This window comes from Rhinoraja longicauda, chromosome 16 (genome assembly GCF_053455715.1).
Source record: "Rhinoraja longicauda isolate Sanriku21f chromosome 16, sRhiLon1.1, whole genome shotgun sequence".
In the NCBI taxonomy this organism is placed as follows: Eukaryota; Metazoa; Chordata; class Chondrichthyes; order Rajiformes; family Arhynchobatidae; genus Rhinoraja; species Rhinoraja longicauda.
Window position 1 is genome coordinate 5,337,944 of NC_135968.1, and position 21,985 is coordinate 5,359,928.

Consider the following 21,985-nt stretch of genomic DNA (forward strand, 5'->3'; position numbering starts at 1 on the left):
CCAAGTTTTCATCCATACCATTACTGAGTGAAGATTAAACAATCCCAATGCAGGTATGACTCAGCTGCCTGGTGAGGGGCCAGTGATAATTCCACTTTCCAAAATGCAGCCAACAAGGGATGGGCTTTGCAAACTGGCCTCTTATGTGACACCTCAACCCTGCGAATTCAAACGTTATTTATAGAGAGCCACAAAACCACATCAACGTACCGGTATGGACTGGTGGATCCCATCAGGCAGGATGTACAGAAGGCTGAGATTGTACACCACTATATACTTTCCTACATCTAATAGCATCTTGAACTGACCTACACAACCCTAATTCCACCTCAGCAATGTAACACGTATTGCGCTACCATGGACTTGTTTTCTAACTGTGTTGTGCACTGATGTCTTGTTTGCTATGCAGTCTTTGTCTTTTCGCTTTCCAGTAGAAAATTCTGTGTAATATGTGTATAATTAGAAACATAGAAAGTAGGTGCAGGAGGAGGTCATTTGGCCCTTCGAGCCAGCACCGCCATTCATTGTGATCATGGCTGATCATCTACAATCAGTAACCTGTGCCTGCCTTCTCCCCATAATCCCTCGATGCTTCTGTGCATTGTTTAAGTTGATACGCAGTGATGACGCTGCAAGCAAGTATTCTGTTGTCCATGTACTTCACCATAGTTGTGAATATGACAGTAAACTCAACTGACATGATAAGGAAGGACAGAAAGTACCGGAGTATCTCAGCAAAGGTATCACAAAATGCTGGAGTAACTCAGCAGGTCGGGCAGCATCTTGGAGAGAAGGAATGGGTGATGTTTCGGGTCGAGACCTTTATTCAGACTCAAGTCTCAACTAGTCTTGACTATCAACCTGACTATCTCAGTAGGTCAGGCAGCATCTCTGAAGAACAGGAATAGGTGACTTTTCAGGTTGAGACCTTTCTTCAGACTGATTGTAGGGGTAAGAAGGAAGCTGGAAGGGAGGAGAGGCAGGACAAAGTCTGACTGGTAATTGATGGACGCAGGTGAGGGAGGGTTTGGTAGGCAGATGGTTGGAACACAGGCCAGAGTTAAAAGTAGAAGTTGTGAGGCAAGATTAAAGATCTGTGAAGCCAGAAGAAGTAATGTAGAAGGAGGGGAGGGAGTGGGGAAAAACAGGTGGGAGTCCAGGAAGGGCACCGGGGAGGAGGGTGGGGTTATACGGGGGTTGTGGGGCAGAAATGTAAAGGAGAGGGGATGTTTGATAGAGGTTATCTAAAACTGGAGAATTTAATGTTCATGAAAATCCAGCTGCAATGCACTTCTCATGCTTAAATGAATCTCCGAATACTTGATGAGGTCATCTTTGTGGATATTCACAAAGTTGTGGAAAGGGTTTAAACAACTAAGGAGCATGGGATGAGATAGTAGTCTGATGGGATTGGTGTAAATGGGCAAGAAGGTTGGAATGGAAGAGGCAGGCCGAATGGCCTGTTTCTATGCAGTGCGACTCCATGACTGAGTAAATTGGAAGGGAAGATCTGTGATAAATATGAGCTGTGAGGGGATGTGAATGGATGGGGACACAGGCAGCTGACCAAATAAGATGCAGGAGCAAAATTAAGCTGTTCGGTCCATCGAGTCTACTCTGCCATTTGAATGGCCCTGCGGAGGTAATGACAGGAAAGAGACAGCAGGCGAGTGATATTTGGTCAACATGTGGCAGCAAGGTTTTGGGACGTGCTTGATGGTCTCCCGGCTGCTGCCAGTAGTTAGTTCTCCTGCACAGCCAGAATTTTCAACAATTCCCACTCCTGTTCTCACAATCACCTGGAGTCTCCTTCCAGTGCTCCTGTATTCTTGGACCATCCCCAGTGCTCCCAGATCCAATGCTCTCCCTCCCAGTGCGGTCCAATCCCAGGGTCACCTTTCGTGCTCTCGGATTCCAAGATGCGCCCGCCGCAATGCTCCCAGATCATAGGCCTCCTGTCCCATTCACTCCAGACTCCAGGAGCTGCTATAAAGTACTGGGAAATGGCCTCGGCGTCAGAACTCCCAGATCCAAAGATGCTCCCAGACCGAGATGTCGGGCATTTGACCGGCTTCTCCTCAGCGTGAACGCGTTGGTGCGTCAGTAGGTGGGAGGACCGTGTAAATCCTTTGCCGCACACGGAGCATGTGAAGGGTCTCTCCCCGGTGTGAGTGCGCTGGTGTCTCAGCAGGGTGGACGACTGAGTGAATCTCTTGCCGCAGGCAGAGCAGGTGAACGGCCTCTCCCCCGCATGGACCCGCTGATGCCTCAGCTGGTTGGACATCTGGGTGAATCCCTTGCCGCAAACGGAGCATCGGAACGGCCTCTCGCCGGTGTGTATGTGCTGGTGCGTCAGGAGGTGGGAGGACTGGGTGAATCCCTTCCCGCACACGGAGCAGGTGAAGGGCCTCTCCCCGGTGTGAACGGGCCTGTGCGTCAGCAGGTGGGATGAACGGGTGAACCCCTTTCCGCACACGGAGCAGCTGAAGAGCCTCTCGCCGGTGTGACTACGCCGGTGGGTCTCCAGTTCGGATGGGTAGTTGAATCCCTTCCCACAGTCCTTGCACTTGTACGGCTGTTGTCCCGTGTGGCTGCGCATGTGTATCGCCAGGTTGGATGATCGGCTGAAGGCGCAGTCGCAGATTGAGCACGTGTACGGCTTCTCACCGCTGAAAGCAATGGCTTTATCTGCCATGTTCCAAGGTCGGTACAAATCTGATCCTGACGAACGAAGTGACAGTCAGACCTCAAAGTGACGCTCATTTGCAAAGTCTTGTATAAAGAAAGAAACCAGGCAATAAGGCATCAATTTGCAAAACCCTGGGGTAGAAGTAATATGGAGAATCATCAAAATAATTTGCCAAATGTTACCAAGGGAGACCAGGCTATGAAATGCTCTGATTCATAGGAGCTATTATAAAGGGAGGTCACTGGTAGAGGAAGAAGTGGGTTAAAGATGGGTAGAGTGAGGGAAAAGTAGACAGAAGGCAGAGTGTGACAAACTTGGATTGTTTTCTTTAGAGCGTAGAAGGTTCAGTGTAGATATGATAAAAGTGTATAAAATTATGAGAGGCATAGATCGGGGACGCAGTCAGAAAGTTTTACTTTGGTTAGAAATGTCAAAGTGGGCATAGAGTCATAGAGTGATACGGTGTGGAAACAGGCCCTTCGGCTCAACTCGCCCACATCGGCCAACATGTCCCACCTACACTAGTCCCACCTGCGTACCCCTGGTCCATATCCCTTCAAACTTGTCCTATCCATGTACCTGTCCAATGGTTTCTTGAATGATGGGATAGTCCCAGCCTCAACTACCTCCCCAAGCCACTTGCTCCATACATCCAACACCCCTTTGTGTGAAAATGTTACTCCTCAGATTCCTATTAAATCTTTTCCACTTCACCTTGAACCTATGTCCTCTGGTCCTCGATTCCCCTACTCAGGGTATGAGACTCTACCCGATCTATTCCTCGCATGATTTTGTACACCTCTATAAGATAACCCTCATCCTCCTGCGCTCCAAGTAATAGAGACCCAGCCTACTCAAGCTCTCCCTATAGCACACACCCTCTAGTCCTGGCAACATCCTCGTTAATCTTTTCTGAACCCTTTCAAGCTTGCCAATATATTTCCTATAACATGGTGCTCAGTACTCAACACAATATTCTAAATGGGGTCTCACCAATGTCTTATACAACTGCAACATGACCTCGCAACTTCTATACTCAATACTCTGAATGATGAAGGCCAATGTGCCAAAAGCCTTTTTGACCACCTTATCTACCTGCGACTTGACCTTCAAGGAACAATGCACCTGCACTCCTTGATCCCTCTGCTTTACAACACTCCCCAGAGGCCTACCATTTACTGTGTTGGTCCTTGTGCACAACATCTACAGTTCTGCCCTCATCGACCTTTTTGGTCACGTCTTCCAAAAAAATCAATCAGATTTGTGAGACACGATCTCCCATGTACAAAACCATGCTGAATATCCCTAATCAGCCTCTGCCCATCCAAATGCCTGCATAATCTATCCCACAGAATACTCTCTCGTAACTTTCCAACTACGCTGTTGAAATCACCGGTACGCACCTGAAGATCAGTACTTCTTCAACGGGAACATTGACTGCTCTCAAGACACTTCTATTGACTCCCCCTAGCTCCTTCGTCCTACTGTCTTTCTCCTTGGTAAATACAGAGGTGAAATACTCATGGAGGACCTTGCCCATCTCCTGTGGCTCCACACAGAGATGACCGTTTTGATCCCTGAGAGATCCCACTCTCTCCCGAGTTACCCTTTCCCCCCCATGTATTTATAAAATCTTTTGGGATTGTCCTTAATGCCACCCGCCAGCGCTATCTCCTGGCCCCTTTTTGCCCTTCTGATCTCCTTTTTCAGTTTACTCCTTAGTTTTTGAAATTCCTCCAGGGATGCACTTGATCCCAACTGCCTATACCTGTCTCATGCATCCTTTTTGTTTTTGACCAATGACCAATGGCTTAAGGACAGAAGGCGAAAGTTTAAAGGAGATGTGCAAAGCAAGTTTTTTCACACAGAGAGTGGTGGGACCAAAAGAGGGGAGAGAGAGAGTGGGAACAAGAGTGGCACAAAGAGAGCAGGACCGAGGGAGGGGAGAAACAGCTGGCAAAGAGGGGTGGGAGCGGGACAGAGACAAGGGAAAGAGCGCAGACAAAGGGATGGATAGTGAGTGGGATGGCGAGAGAGTGTAGGGCAGAGATGGGGGGGGGGGGGGGGGTCTAAGAACTGGGGCGGTGCGCAGAGATTAGATTGCAGAGCTATGCCTGGGGTTGCGGGTGATGTTTGTGGAGGGGACGGGTCATTGGGACTGTGCAAGGAAAGATGATGCTGGTGCTTTGCTTAGAGTGGGAATTCCGAAATGTGGATGTGGTGATTTCGGGTCAGTAGACAGGGAGCTGGTGATGGGGTGGAGGGGAGGAATCATTAAGAAGTCACCGGGTGAGGAGGTGAGACGGACTACAGCATCAACTCACCTCCTCGTCGCTTTGGGGCCGGACAATCGGAGGCAGGACATCCGCTTGGCGGGGCCGGGCTCCGTGTGGCTCACATTAGATCCGCCTCACAACATCCCTACCAATCAGATCCGAAAAGAGGGGAAACACTCGTCGATCAGAGGCACCAGAGGGATGGAAAGGAGCGCAATCCCAGGGAGAGAGAAAAAAAAGAGACGAGAGTTCTGGGTATGGTTTGTCGTCAGATAAATTAAGGAGCGAGAAAAAGAAAAAGGCAGAAAGTGGAGACGGTGAAAGGGACAAAAAAACATGTTAGAAAGAGAAACAGCGCTTGGCAAGGTGTGGACGAAGGAGAGAAAGAAAATGGACAGCGGGGAAGAAAGTGACGATAAGAGGAATGCTTTTTATCACAGCAGCCGAGAACTACTGTGTGAAAGGGTGTGGGTGAAAAAGTGAGGACTAAAGGGGCAGAGTTGAGTTTAGTTTGTTAGTTTCGTTTATTATTGCCACATGCACCGAGGTACATTGGAAAGCTTTTTTGTTGCGAGCGTTCAGGTCAGCGGAAAGACTATACATGATTACAATCAAACCATCCACAGTGTATAGAGACAGGATAAAGGGAATAAGGTAGTATAAGATAAAGTCCAATTAAAGTTAGTCCGAGCGAGGGTCAATGATGTAGATGGAAAGTCAGGGCCGATAAGATGGTTCAGATGGTGATAGGATGGCTCAGTTGCCTGATAACAGCTGGGAAGAAACTATCCCTGAATTTGGAGGTATGTGTTCTCTTGCCTGATGGGAGAGGGGAGAAGTGGGAGTGTCTGGGGTGAGACTCATTCTTGATTATGCTGATGACCTTACCGAGGCAGCGTGAAGTGTTGATGGAGTCAATGGAAGGGAGGTTGGTTTGCATCTGCGATTGTCTACAATTTCTTGCAGTCTTGGATGGAGCTGTTCCGAAATCATACTATGATAGATCCTGATAATGTTTTCTATGGTGCATCTGTGGAAGTTGATGAGAGTTGTTGGAGACATGCTGAACTTCTTCAGCCTTCAAAGAAAACAGAGACGTTGGCGTGCTTTCTGGGCCATTGTTTTGATATAGAAACATAGAAACATAGAAAATAGGTGCAGGAGTAGGCCATTCGGCCCTTCGAGCCTGCACCGCCATTCAATATGATCATGGCTGATCATCCAGCTCAGTAGCCTGTACCTGCCTTCTCTCCATACCCCCTGATCCCTTTAGCAAAAAGGGCCACATCTAACTCCCTCTTAAATATAGCCAATGAACTGGCCTCAACTACCTTCTGTGGCAGAGAATTCCACAGACTCACCACTCTCTGTGTGAAGAAATGTTTTCTCATCTCGGTCCTAAAAGACTTCCCCCTTATCCTTAAGCTGTGACCCCTGGTTCTGGACTCCCCCAACATCGGGAACAATCTTCCCGCATCTAGCCTCTCCAACCCCTTAAGAATTTTATATGTTTCTATAAGATCCCCCCTCAGTCTTCTAAATTCCAGCGGGTACAAGCCCAGTCTATCCAGTCTTTCCTCATATGAAAGTTCCGCCATCCCAGGGATCGATATGGCTCTTACAGGACAAGTTGCTGGTGATATTTACTCCTTGGAACTTTCCTTCAGTGTATACTGGGGTAGATGTACTGCTCCACTTCCTGAAGTTGATCACAATTTTCTTTGTCTAGCTGACATTAAGGGGAAAGTAGATGTGGAAGAAAGACAAAGTTGAGATTAAGAGCTGAGATTTTTTTCAAATTTCAAGTTATTTTTATCCACAATAAAAAATATTTAGAATACAAAAACCATGCAAAATCTCTTAGTACATTATTACAGACTTTACCTGTAAAGGTATCTGATAATGTCATACTCAGTAGTGTTAGCACCTGCATTTGTACAATATACTTATAGGGGCCACAGCGGTGCTAGCCCTTCGCTTGTATGTGGGGTGTCCTCACCTGTCTCTTCCCCTCAATGTTCAGCAACAGAAGGCCCTCGACTGGTCCTTCCCTATATAGCATTTGCATTGGCTGCACCAAGCTTTAATGCATCCCATAGCACCTACTTCTGCAGTTTGGAATTGGCCAGTCGGCAACATTCTCTCATTGATGTCTCGTTGAACTGGGAGACCAACCAGTTTTGGGCAGATCAAAGAGTGGCATAAGTGTGGAGAGTGAACAAGGCAGATGGAGAGAAAGTGTGGCAACAGCTAGAGGCAGGTGAAGGCGAATGAAGAAATTGCACAAAAAAGGAAACAAGAAATTCCACAAATAACTGAAAAATGCTAGCATTTCTTAATAAAGGAAATGGAAGATGTATAAAACATAATGGTATAAAACATAACACTATTGGGCAATTTACTGAGATACACAGGGCACAGTGAGAGAGTTGCTACCTCACAGTGCCAGAGACTTGGGACCAATCCTGACTATGGGTGCGATTTGTGTGTAGTTCTCCCTGTGACTGCATGTGTTTTCCCTGGTTTCCTCCCACATTGCAAAGATGTGCAGGTGTGTAGATTAATTGGCTTCTCTAATTTTCCCCCAGTGTGTAAGATGCAAAATTGGGATAGCAGAGAACTAATATTCAGGTGATGGATGGTCGGCGTGGGCCCGGTTTGCGAAAGGGCCTGTTTCCATGCTATATCTCTGCACTAAACTATTTTACAATTAACCATATTAGGGTTAATTGTAAAATAACCTTCCTCACCTATGTGCTTGTCCAAAAGTCTGTTAAGCTCTGTAATTGTTCCTGTTAGCTATCCTCTTCCTGGAGCCTATGTGATCTTCCAGAGCAGCAAACAATGCAGAACCTAACAAAGGTTTTGCTGAAATCCTATGTCTGCGACCCTGCCCTCATCAGTCTTCTTGGTTCTTTCTTCAAGAAACTTAATCAAATTTGGGACAACTTTTTTGCAGCTCTGCTTAAATCGAGGCACATCAGCAGCCATGCTCCAGTCTTCTGGCACCTCACCTATGTATGTCTGACGATGACTCACATATCTCAGGCAGGGCTCAGGCAAATTCTTCTCTAGCTTTCCACAGTATTCTTGGATAGATTTGATCATGCCTGGGAAATTTACGTACTGTCACAGGTCTTACATACCTTCATTACCCCAGCACCTCCTCATCTATAATAGGGACTGTCTTCAAGTCATTGTCATTAACTTTCCCAAGCTCAGTCTTCATGTCTTTCTCCACGATATAAACAGAGGATAAATATTCATTGAGGAATGTGCCTTCTCCACACATGGAATATTACTTTTGTTTCTGACGAGTCCAATTTTCTCTGGTTATCCCTTTTCCCTATAATAATAATACATTTTATTTGTCATGTGTAGGTTGGCTCAGGATCAATTAAATGTATTTGACAAGACAACAGGTCACCTCAGCAGTAATATTCCAAGGATAAATAAGAGTTTTAAAATGACATTAGTAAGGTAAAAAGACAATATATTCTTATAAAAGCTCTTTGGGTTCTCCTTAATCGTATTCGCCAGTTATTTCTTGGCCACTTTATACCCTCCTGACTCCTTCTTTAGTAAACTCAATTCCCCATATTCCTCGAGGAATACACTTGATCCCAGCTGCCTAACCTTGACCGATGCCTCCTTATTTTACCTGACCTGAATTTCTCGTGATCCAGTGTTCCCTACTTCTGTCGACCTTGCCATTCACTCAGCCGGATTAAGCTAGTGCTTAACATAGTAACATATGTTGTAAAGGGGCCTTAAACATGGGACAAGGTGACGTCACTGCCCGTACCCCACGTGACCTCATCCAACCAGCGGCCACGTGCTCCCGCTCCACTAATGACGGCCGGGAGGCAGATTGCAACCTCTGTTCAGCGAACATACTCTGCTCCTGTTCCTGAACACACTCGGCCCCGCTCCCCGAACTCTGTTAACGAGCTCCGTTCGCCTTTGCGTTGCCAAATTCCTCACTCACTAATATGGGACAAGTGACCGCTGTGAGCCCCACATGATCTCACCCAGCCAGCGGCCACACGCTCCCGCTCCACCAATGGCTGCCGCCCGGGCCAGGAGGTGGGTTGCTGTGCAACCTCTGTTTGGCGGCGCCTGGGCCTAGTGTCTGGAGGTAGACACAAAATGCTGGAGTAACTCAGCGGGTTAGTTAGCATCTCGGGAGAGAAGGAATGGGTGACATTTCGAGTCGAGACCCTTCCGAAGCGAGAAGGGCTCAACCCGAAATTTCACCCATTCCTGCTCTCCAGAGTTGCTGCCTGACCTGCTGAGTTACTCCAGCATTTTGTGTCTTCCTTCGATTTAAACCAGCATCTGCAGTTTTTTCCCCCTACCCTTCCGAAGGGTCTCGACCCGAAACGTCACCTGTCTTCTGCTGGACCTCCATGAGGCGTTTGTATTTTGGGGGCGGGTTTGCCGGTTCCGTACCAACGGGAGAACCAGACCTGGGTGCTCGGGGAAGCACCCAGAGCCAGGGCCTGGGAGTGACTGGGTAACCGTGAGCTTGAGGTGGGCCAGGGGGAAAGGCGGCAGCAGCAGCACTGATGGTGAGGCCGGGCTCCCCCATCCCCCTTCCTCTCCCTGGCTGTCTCAGCGCCTTCTCCACACCGCCCAGAGTCCAGCGGCATTGGCGCAGCCACATGCTCTGGCCCCCCCGAGGGCCGTCAGTGGGAGAGCCGCCGCCATCTACCCACCATACTGAACATCCCCGCACTGAACATCCCCGCACCGGGACGGGACACGACTCTTCCTTTTTCCCCCCACCCTCACTCCACCAATGGCAGCCAGGGGTCAACCCACGAGGCTTCGCAGCTGTGGCCCCATCGTCGCGAGGCTTCACCGCTGCGGCCTCCGAGGCCTCACCGCTGTCGACGCCCCACTTCACGCCTCTGTGATGTCGACCCTGGCCCCAGCCGCGGGCTCCGTCAGCTGCTTCACCCGACCCAAGCTTCTACCCGCGAGGCCCCGGGCGGGCCCCAACCTTGGCTTCTACGCGGCGATCCGAGGGGCATCGAGACCGCGGCGTCATGATAAATCCCTCCAGACACGTTCCCAGTCCACAGCCGCGGCCCGTCGGGAAGTTATTTGTGAGAAGAAACTGCAGATGCTGATTAACACGGAAGATAGACACAGAATGCTGGAGTAACTCAGCAGGATCTCTGGAGCGAAGGAATGGGTGATGTTTCGGATCGAGACCTTTCTTCAGACCAGAGATGCCGGAGCGGTGCTCTGGTGAGCTCAGGCATCACTGCACTCCTGGTGGGGGGGGGGGGGGGGGAGGGGGTGAGGTTGAGGGTCTGTGTCTCGGGGTTTGCATTTGGGTGATGACGCACCAGCTGCCCATTGGTCCGTGCAGCCCTGCCAACACATTCAAAGCTCGACGGTTGGGAAGCAGAACATGCAACACAGCGCTCCTCAGTGGGATGCCGATTTCGAGCATTTGGCATGGGGCCCTCAAAAGTGCAGGGCCCGTAGCAAACGCCACTTTTGCTACTATGTTAATCTGGCTCTGCCTTCACTCTAACAGAACCATGCACACATTGAACACTCACTTTCACACTTTATATAGCACCTACTTTCCGGATGTCTCTTTATCCGTAAACAACCTATTCCATTCAACTGTTCCTCTCTAATATCATCAAAGTTAGCCTTGCCCCAATTTGTAACTTTACTTCATGCACCAACCTGATCCTGTAACTAATTTAAAGGTAATGGAACTGTGGTCGCTGTCCCAATGTTCTTGGCCACTTAGTTAAACCCCCAGGGGCTGATGAGATGGACCCCAGAAGGCAGTGGAGGCCAATTCTCTGAATGCATTCAAGAGAGAGCTAGATAGAGCTCTTAAAGATAGCGGCGTCAGGGGGTATGGGGAGAAGGCAGGAATGGGGTACTGATTGAGAATGATCAGCCATGATCACATTGAATGGTGGTGCTGGCTCGAAGGGCTGAATGGCCTCCTCCTGCACCTATTGTCTATTGTCTACCCCAGAATGTGATATGAGGCAAGAGATTGCTGGGCCTTGATTGAGATTGCTTTGCATCTTCATCTGCCATTGGTGCGATACCAAATGATTGGAGGTTAAAAAATATTGTTTCTTTATTCAAGAAGGGAAGCAGGAAAACGAGTCAAGAGTGTTTAATTGTTATATGTAACAGGACAGGAGTGGAATTCCTTGCTGCACCTCAAATAAATATGATAAATATGATCATTTATTTTTGGTAAATCAGACCATGATAGTGCACGAAGGGGAAATCATGCTTGACTAACCTTCTGGAATTCTTTGAGGATGTAAGTAGGAAAATTGACAGGGGAGAGCCGGTGGATGTGTTGTACCTTGACTTTCAGAAAGCCTTCGACAAGGTTCCACATAGGAGATTAGTGGGCAAAATTAGAGCACATGGTATTGGGGGTAGGGTACTGACATGGATAGAAAATTGGTTGACAGACAGAAAGCAAAGAGTGGGGATAAATGGGTCCCTTTCAGAATGGCAGGCAGTAACTAGTGGGGTACCGCAAGGCTCGGTGCTGCGACCGCAGCTATTTACAATATACGTTAATGACTTGGATGAAGGGATTAAAAGTACCATTAGCAAATTTGCAGATGATACAAAGCTGGGTGGTAGTGTGAACTGTGAGGAAGATGCTAAGAGGTTGCAGGGTGACTTGGACAGGTTGTGTGCGTGGGCGGATGCATGGCAGATGCAGTTTAATGTGGATAAGTGTGAGGTTATCCACTTTGGTGGTAAGAATAGGAAGGCAGAGTATTATCTGAATGGTGTCAAGTTCGGAAAAGGGGACGTAAAACGAGATCTGGGTGTTCTCGTGCATCAGTCACTGAAAGGAAGCATGCAGGTACAGTAGGCAGTGAAGAAAACCAATGGAATGATGGCCTTCATAACAAGGGGAGTTGAGTATAGGAGCAAAGAGGTCCTTCTGCAGTTGTACAGGGCCCTAGTGAGACCGCACCTGGAGTACAGTGTGCAGTTTTGGTCTGCAAATTTGAGGAAGGATATTCTTGCTAATGAGGGTGTGCAGCGTAGGTTTACTAGGTTAATTCCCGGAATGGCGGGACTGTCATATGTTGAAAGGCTGGAGCGACTAGGTTGTACACACTGGAATTTAGAAGGATGAGAGGGGATCTTATCGAAACGTATAAGATTATTAAGGGGTTGGACATGTTAGATGCAGGAAACATGTTCCTAATGTTGGGGGAGTCCAGAACAAGGGGCCACAGTTTAAGAATAAGGGGTAGGCCATTTAGAACTGAGACGAGGAAAAACTTTTTCAGTCAGAGAGTTGTGAATCTGTGGAATTCTCTGCCTCAGAAGGCAGTGGAGGCCAATTCTCTGAACGCATTCAAGAGAGAGCTAGATCGAACTCTTAAGGATAGCGGAGTCAGGGGGTATGGGGAGAAGGCAGGAACGGGGTACTGATTGAGAATGATCAGCCATGATCACATTGAATGGCGGTGCTGGCTCAAAGGGCCGAATGGCCTCCTCCTGCACCTATTGTCTATTGTCTAAGCCAAAGTGTTCTTAGTAGTGCAAATACCATAGGAGTTCGGTATTGATTGTGGGTAATGCTGCATAGGGTGTTTGACGGGAAGAAGCTATTTTTGAAACTTTTAAGTAATGTTCTCAGTCTCCTGCAACCTTCTTCAAAATGGTAGCAGTGAGATGAGACGTCAGGGAGATGCAAGCCTTTGAAGATATAAGCGGCCTTCTTCAGAGAGCACTTTGTGCAGACCTCTTTAATGTTGGGGAGATGATTACCTGCGATGGACCAGGCAATGTCCATTGCTTTCTGCAGCCTTCTGTGCTCTTGGCATTTGAATTACCAAACCAGATGGTTCTCTATTATTTACTAGAAAAGGTGGACTTATTGGGCCCAAAGCTCTCTTGCATTGGTCCAGCACCCTCCCCTCCACCACTCTCCCTCCCCACTCACCCACTCCATCCCCCCTTAACCTCCCCTCCTCCCCTCAGTCACTCCCTCCCTCTCAACTCCCCCAAAACACTCCTGCATTGGTCTCGCACCCTCCACTCCCCACTGCCCCCTTCCCCTCTCCCACACTCCATTCCCCCCATAACCCCCCCTTATCCCTTCCCCCTCTTCACCCACTCCATCCCCCCTTATACCCCTCCTTCCCCCCTCCCCTTCACCCACTCCATCCCCCCTTAACTCCCCTTAAAACTCCCCCGGGGGTGGGAGAGGGAGCAACTCACCCCTCCCCGATTGGCCGCGCCTGTCAATCGGGTGGGTCCCGCCCCCCGCCGAGCACCCACTGCGATGCCGTGGACTTTCTCCCATTGTGATGACGCCGTTGGTTAAAGTGGGCACTGGAGGATATGCGGGAGAAGGAGGAGAAGAAGCTGCCCGCTGGGGATTGTCCGGTCCGTTGTTTACGTGATTGTCCGGGGCCATCGCGAAGAAGCTGCCCGCTGGGGCCGAGCGGGAGCAAGGACTAGATGACGCCGTCGGTTGAAGTGAGCAGTGGAGGAGACAGAGGGAAACTTGGGCAGGTCCTGCCTCCCTCCGAGCTCCCACTGGTCGGATCTCGTCCCTCCCTCGACACTCATTGGCCGGGCGGCTGTTGGGTTCTCATTGTGACATCGAACGCAGCTGACGGACAGGACAAATGGAAAAGTGATTTTTTAAACTTTAAAAAGTCAATAACATTAACAATATAACACTAATTTGAACCAAACCTCCTCCAGCCCACCCCATGACAATGGTGGGTAAGGTGGGCCTAAAGTTGTTGCGCTATTGTGTTTTGGCTGTATTTCAGAAACGGATTAACAATCAAACAAGATGAGTTTTAGTAATTTACTAGACCAAGACCCGTTTGGCCCAAACCTCTCCAGCATTGGTGCAGCACCCTCTCCTCGCCCCCCTCCTCACCTCCACTCCCCCCTCCTCTCTCTCCCCCCTCCCCATTCCCCCCTTCTTCGCCCCCTCCACTCCGTCCCCGTCAACGCCCCTTATCCTCCCTCCTCCCCACTCCCTCCCCCTCCCTAGGAGATGGATTTAAACTTTAAAATGTGAATTACTTTAAAAATTTAACATCGATTTCAATGAAACGTCTTCCATTAGCACCAAAGGAATGACGGTGAGTAAGGTGGGCCTAACATTTTCACGCTATCGTGCACCGATTTGGGTGTAGTTCAGGAACAAACAAACAAACAAACAAACGAGAGGTTTAGTATATAGATACGAGACCAAGTGGACCCGTTGGGCCCAAACCTCTCCTGCATTGATGCGGGATCTCGTCCCCACTTCCCCCCTCCCCCTCCCTTTCCCTCCCCCTCCACTCCATCCCCCTCAACCCCCCTTATCCTCCATCGTCCCCACCCTCTCTCCCTCCCTCCTCCCTTGGTGCTAGATTTAAATTTAAAAATGTGAATAACTTAAAAAATATAACACCGATTTCAATGAAACTTTTTCCATTAGCACCAAAGGGACGACGGTGAGTAAGATGGGCCTAAAATTGTCGCGCTATCGTGTACGGTTTTGGCTAAAGTTAAGGAACAAACAAGGGTTTTAGTATATAGATGTAGATAATAGGTTTTACCTGCAAGTCTTTGTCCTGTCCCGCCTCTTTCAGCTTCTTCCACCCCGCCTTCAATCAGTCTGAAGGGTCCCGATGTGAAAGGGCACCTACCCATGTTATCCAGAGATGGTGCATGACTCGCTGAGTTACACCAGCACTTTGTATATTTTCCTTTAGACCAGCATCTGCAGTTCCTTATTTCTACATTTGTCAGATCATAAGATATTTTACTTCCAGTTTAGCAATGTTGCTGCACATCCACCTTTCCCAATTACTAAAATGGTGCTTGACCAAGGATTTTAACTTCCCATTTATAAATAATCTGTAGCTGTCCCTGATGCTTATTTCACTCTCTTCTGATCTAAACCTATTCTTCAACTTGCCTGGTTTCTTTTTGACCAATGGTCACTGAATTTGTGCGGAAAACTTTAATTTGGCTAAGTTCTCAATTTTCCTTCCAGTATCTTGGACAACAAATGCAAATGTTGCCAAGGTAGAACAGCAGAGAAGGCTCAAATGGCCATATGGCCCACTCCTGTTTCCAAGTGTGTTCTTTATCTATTCATGATCCATGCTCCTCTTGCTTTATGGTAGCTGGGCCTGCATTGTGCCAGTGCTTCTCATTGCCTTTCTCGTGCTCATCAACACCAAATACGTCATGGTTTTGACTTGACTAGATCCCCCTTTCACGAGTTCACAAGTTATTGGAGTAGAATTAGGCCATTCGGCCCATAGAGTCTACTCCACCATTCAATCATGGCTGATCTCTGCCTCGTAATCCTATTTTCCCACCTTCTCCCCATAACCCTTGACAGCCGTTCTAATCAAGAATTTGTCTCCTTTGAATAAGTTGGAATCCTTGCACCCTGCTGATAGTCAGATCACATGTTCCTCTAACTGCATCACTCTACTTATATTTATCCATCTGTTTCGTTCAATGAAACACAATGTGGTAAACCTCCACCACTCAGCTTGGTAACATGTTCTTACCAATAGTGCGAAGAGCCCCTTCGGCCCACAATGTCTGTGCCAAACACAATGCCAAGATAAACTAATCTCATCTGCTTGCCCATGATCCACATCCCTCCATCCTGGTCAGGATTAGAACTATTAATCTTTTGTCCCCTCCCCAAAAACAACTCCCTCCCAGTAATTTTTTTTGTTATCGATCTCTACACATCTCTTTGGCTTTTATCTTCTCCCATTCTCAGAGCACCACTCAGTGTCTCAATTCTCCCTGCCAATTTCATATCATATCCTCCAACACATCAGGTGAGCCAAGTAAAACAAATCATAGAGGTTTCAATGCCAAAGTTAAATCAACTTGGTTTATTGAATAGACAAAGTACAAGCAATCTATATGCCTATATGTTTACAAACAGGATATCCATTGGAGCATGTGAACTTCCATTTCAAGCGAGCCGTCAGCATTGAGTACAAAACTACTGAAAACAGTTCATATTTACAAATAGTTTCTATGCAATATTCAGTGGCTTGGTCTGAAAATTCAATTCCAAGATATTGTCAGGTGATCCATTTATATGCTACTGCACCAGCTGACATATGCTACATCATGTCTGGAAAGTAATAGATTTCATGTCTTACCGGTAGACAATAAAAAACTTGCACAATAATAAACATTCACACTTTTTCCAAGATATTTGTAACAGAAACCAGACATACTGCTTCCATACTTGTTAACATTGCTCCTTTGATCCTTCTTCAATTGCATTGAATTGATGCCTCTTGCTCAAACCTTCACTAATCTACATTGTGTTATCCTGTGCCACAAATACATTCAGAACACGGATGTTAGTACTGATATCTGTACTGGCCAGCTTGCACATGGAACGTTCAAAGCCTTCTGCTAAGTAATGGCACATGTTAGTCTCTGCACTGTCTCCTTTACAGTAGTGCCTATCCCACTCTACCCTTTACCCCCAACAAGTTGCTTATATCATACACTGCATGACAGCCTCAGTCCCTCCTTTTGTTTGTTGCTGTTTTCTCAGCTTTACCGGAGAGATCGAGGACTGGACGGTGCTCAAAAGAAAACTGATTTATCCGTTCTATACCCAGTACATGAATTCTTCAATCCAGTTAGAGGAGTTTATGGCATCAACCAAAACCATTCCCAATGGCCAGAATATTTAGTCCAACAGTAGAATCTAGCTCCTGGAAAGTTATGGGTGGGGAGGACTTCTTACAGTGACTATCACAAGTTTTCACCTCTTGTTTCATCTGGGTGGTTTGGCCTGTCAGTAACCTCATGTTAAAGAACCCAGATCCCTTCTAAAGTCCTGTTAATCCTGCAAATCCATATGCTGCTTGTTATTTAAAACAATCTAATTAGATCATCTGTTCCTTCCTACCTGACAAACAGCACATTGGAAACACCACACCCTCAAGCTATTTTCCTTATTTCCTCGTAGAGCAGCCATCTGACACTAAGGCAAGAGCTCAGTGCTGCCAAAGTTTAAACTGGTCATAGGACTTATGGTGTGGTCTGACCAGACAGAGCACTTGTCTCATTTGGGCTCTGGAGATCAACATCCAACAGGCATCTAGTGTGCTTTTGTTGGGATACATTGAGTTTAATTTTCGGTCTTTCTTTAATAATATAACATAATTTTCTCCATAATATGTACATTACTGGGTTACTTGTCTTCACCAAATTCCATATTCTACCTACCCATACATTCATCCATGTTCTATCACCTACTCTTACGGCCATTTCTCAGCTGGCTTATTGGATTTTACTGAACCGTGCAGGTCATCAATATCTGGAATTAAACCATGTTGCACTGTCATTTTGAATCAAATAATTGATTGAAATTAGCGACAGCAATGGTCCCAATTTGCAGCTCAGAAGAACCCACTCAGAATTTCTCACAATGTGACAACTCTTCCAATAAGCACCAATGTCAGTCAGGTTTCATCCACCCTTGGAAATCCATGGTTTTGTTCTTGACATGATGCCTTGCATGTGTTACTTTGACAACAACCTGCAAGTCGAGATATATTGCATTGTACAGTTATCAGAATCACTTTCTTGAAGAGATTAGCATCAGGAACTTCCAACAATTTGTATTTCCACTGTGCCAGGAATCAGGAAAAACATCATCCCACAGAGGGGCATACATGAACAAAGGTAGGATTAACCTTTTCTGAAATCACATTGATTGGTGATATTCTCATGGTGGTGACTGAAAAAGTTTCCTCCTTAATTCTACATTTATTATTGACTTCCACTGGCTACCCAAACTAAAACATTTCATTTTATTAGTGCCAACACTTCCCTAGTCTTTACACTTCCGGTTACATTTTCCTACATTTACTCAATTCCTGATTCTGCTCCACCTTCCTTTGCTCCAAGACTGGGGCCCTACCTTTTTGCCATAGGGGTCCTACATATCTTAAACAAAACTCTCCTCAATAAAAGTTTATTTTGAGGCCTTCGAATCACTCTCTCTTAATTATTCAGTGCTTGTTAAATATGAGGACCTTGGAATCTTATTAAACATCACAGGCACTGCAGAAATACAACTTGTTGGATCTGAACAAAAGAATTGCATTTATCTGGTGACTTTCAGCACATCTGGGTTCTTTAGACAATCTTGACCATGCGGATAATGAACAAAGTTATACCTGGAACTGAAGTAAGACCATTGGTTCTGTGTTTGGCTGTGCCTGATTGGTGGCCGTGCACTGATGTGTTAGCAAATCAGCCCACTGCGTGAAGTCCTTACCACACGTGGAGCAGATAAAAGGCCTCTCCCCACTGTGAAGTCGCTGGTGTCTTAGAAGATGGGAGGACTGAGTAAATTCTTTCCCACATATGGAACAGCTGAATGGTCTCTCCCCAGTGTGAACGCGCTGGTGAGTAAGTAAGTGCGACAACTGTCTGAACCTCTTCCCGCAGAGGGTACAACCACACGGTCTTTCATCAGTGTGAATCCGTTGGTGTTTCATAAGTTCTTCGGAGCCCTTGAATGTCTTTCCGCACTCGGAGCATTTAAATGGCCGGTCGTCAGTGTGAACTCGCCTGTGCGTTACCAGATGAGATGACCGAGTAAATCCCTTCCCGCACAAAGAGCAGGTGAAGGGCCTCTCTCCGGTGTGAATGCGCTGGTGGGTTAGAAGGTGTGAGGATCGAGTGAATCCCTTACCACACATGGAGCAGGTGAATGGCCGCTCCCCGGTGTGAATGCGCTGGTGGGTAAGTAAACTGGACGCTTGAGTAAATTCCTTTCCACACAGGGAGCAATTGAACGGCCTCTCTCCCGTGTGAGTGCGCTGGTGTATCTGCAGGTTGGAAGAACCAGTGAATCCTTTTCCACATACCGAGCATGTGAAAGGTCTTTCACCAGAGTGAATGCGTTGGTGAGTCAGGAGGTTGGATGTCTGAGTGAATCTCTTTCCACATACTGAGCAACTGAAGGGCCTCTCCCCTGTGTGACTGCGCCAGTGGGTCTCCAGCTTTGATGGATAACTGAACCCTTTCCCACAGACACCACATTTATAGGGTTGCTCTCCTGTATCATTGCACTTGTGCATCATTAAGCTGTCTGACCCACTGAACGTCCGGTCACATATAGAGCAGGTGTATGGTTTCTCATGGCTGTGAATGTTGCAGTGATTTCTCAGGCTATGCAACTGATTAAAACTCTTTCCACAGTCAGAGCACTGGAACACTCGACCTCTTGTGTGTGTGTCTCGGTGCTTTTCCATCCATACTAATGTTTTAAATCGTTTTCCACATACAGAACAAACAAACATTTCTCCTTCCATGTTCAATGGACGATGATATCCTGGCGCTGAAGAATGAAGTGACTCTGACGGATCTTGTTTAGATGATTTGTTGGCGTTCTCTCTCTGGACATCCTTTTCTTTGACTGCCCTGTGAAATAAAATTCCAAATCATCACAGTAAGTACAAAATGAAAATTTAAAACATTCTTTCTATTTTTGTTATCCAGGGTCTATTCCACACCACCTAAATCTACACGGAAATTATTATTCATTGCCTAGCAGCCAATTATTTACATCCAGCCCCAGGGCCTGTTGGGATCTATCAAAAGAGGCAAAAGAAGAGATTGCTGGGGTATTAATGGAGATCGTTGTATTGTCTTTACCCACTGGACTGATAAATCAGGAAATTGTAGGCCAGTGAGCCTTACGTCAGGGTAAGGGAAATTATTTAAGAAAATATAGAAGCAGGAAACTGCAGATGCTGACTTACCAAAAAGACACAAAGTGCTGGAGTAACTCAGCAGGTCAGCGAAGAGAATCTGAAGGGTCCCATCATGAAACGTCACCTATCCATGTTCTCCAGAGATGCTGCCTGACCCGTTGAGTTACACCTTCATTCTGTATCTTTTTTAAATTCAAGAAAATGCTGACTATCCTAATTTATATATGCTTTTTCTACATGCATTCAGAAAAGCAGAGTCTTATTGGGATAGCCAGCATGGCTTTGAGCAGGATGATCATGTCTCTCAAAATCGATTAAGGATAAAAGATCTTACACACTTCTTTTGAGGTGGTGATGAAAATGATTGATGAGTAGAGGGCAGTGTACATTGTACTTCTGATATGATTAAAGCTTTTGACAAGATTCCTCATGGTCGACATCCAGCAGATTAAGGCACACAGTAACAGACATATTAATAACAATGAATACTTAAATATTTAAAAGTACCTTGAGATTCCTACTTATCAGAGTTGCAATTTCAACACCAGGGCTGCACCTCAGATGTCTGAAGAAAGTACAGGTGGATATTTCCAAAGCAATCCTATAAAACTGTTAGCAAAGACCTGAAGTTTACATTCCAGTTTAAAAAAAGGAGAATAAGAGAAAAAAAAAGTAGATATTGGACCGTCTGCCTAACATGAGAGGTGCAGAAATATTTAAGATATATAAACATAGCACAAAAAGTAAGGAAATTTGTGTTTGGTAGATTATTTCTTTGTTGTAACAATGCTTCTTGGCAATAAATCTTATACCGTTGGAAAGCCTGTTTATTTCCCTTTTAAATTGTGCCACATTTGTAAGGAACATGCATTTGTGGGATGAGCAGCAGAGCTGAGTATGTGGGTTGCGCCCATGAAAAATCTGCCAAACAGCTTATTCTGTCATTGACTCTTGTTCGGTGGTGTTGTTTGGTGGATTGGATGATTCAAGTCTGAAGAAACAAGACATATTGGCAATTTAACAATTTATTCATTTAATAAACAGGAGCCTCAGTAGCGTGTGGAAGAACCATACACAACCACAACTGCCTGGCACCTCCTCCTCATGCTGGTCACCAGCCTGGTCACACACTGTTGTGGGATGGCATCCCATTCTTCAACCAGCATTTGTCGCAAGTCAGCCAACGTGGTTGTGTTGGTCACTCTAGGACGAACAGCACGCCCAAGCTGATCCCACAAGTGTTCAATGGGGTTGAGGTCAGGACTGCTGGCAAGCCATTCCATCCTCTCCACTCCCAAATTCTGGAGGTAGTCTCTGAGAAACCCTGCTCTGTGGGGGCGAGCATTGTCATCTTGGAGGATAGAGTTCGGTCTGTGGAGATATGGGATTGCCACTGGTTGCAGAATCTCATCTCGATATCTCTCTGCATTGAGATTGTCTCCAATGATGACAAGCCTCGTTTTTCCAGTGAGGGAGATGCCGCCCCACACCATCACACTGCCTCCACCAAAAGATGTTACTCTAACGGTGCAGCAATCAGCATAGCGTTCCCCGCGTCTTCTCCACACTTTGACCCTATAATCCAACTGCCTTAGGCAGAATCTGGACTCATCGCTGAACATAACGTTCCTCCACATGTTCAGGTTCCAGTGCACGTGTTGCCGACACCAGCGCAAACGGGCCTGACGGTGAAGGGCAGTCATGGCAGGCCTCCTGGCAGCCCTATGAGACCGGAGATCGGCTGCGTGCAGTCTGTTCCGAATTGTCTGGGCAGAGAGCCGTCGGCCATATCGTCCTGCAAACCTTGACTGCAAATCTGTAGAAGACAGCCTACGGTTCCTAAGTGCTGACAGGGTGAGGAAACGGTCTTCTTCGGGTGTCGTCTTCTTGGGACGCCCACTTCGCGGCCTGTCTCTGACATCCCCCGTTATATGGAACTTGGCCTTCACTTTGGAGATGGTACTAGGGCTCACTCCAAATAATGCCGCAACTTGGTTTTGCGGAACACCAGCTTGAAGTTGCCCTATCGCACGGGCCCTATCCAGATCAGTCAAACGTGGCATGCCGATTCTTGGAGCAGACACCTACTGACCACTGTAGCAGGGCCCATGCTCACAGATGCTGCCAATCAGGTGCCAATCAGGCACCTGATTGTCAGCACCTGGGGGTACCAGAAGCTCAAAACAAAAGTCAATAGCAACAGCAGAATAAGCTGTTTGGCATTGACAGAGAAGATTTGGCAAATTTTTCAT

At 46.9% G+C, this 21,985-nt stretch overlaps 1 protein-coding gene across 1 annotated transcript in view; it reads right to left on the reverse strand.

Annotated features, from left to right (window-relative positions):
* Positions 1-21,985, reverse strand: part of LOC144601114 (uncharacterized) — a 552,083-nt gene that overhangs the window by 506,270 nt on the left and 23,828 nt on the right. Inside the window, exons 4-6 of the mRNA XM_078413066.1 lie at positions 18,248-19,440; positions 7,980-7,989; positions 2,069-2,669 (exon numbers count right to left, since the gene is read on the reverse strand). Of these exons, the coding sequence (XP_078269192.1) occupies positions 2,069-2,669; positions 7,980-7,989; positions 18,248-19,440 (1,804 nt within the window). The remainder of the gene's footprint in view (positions 1-2,068; positions 2,670-7,979; positions 7,990-18,247; positions 19,441-21,985) is intronic.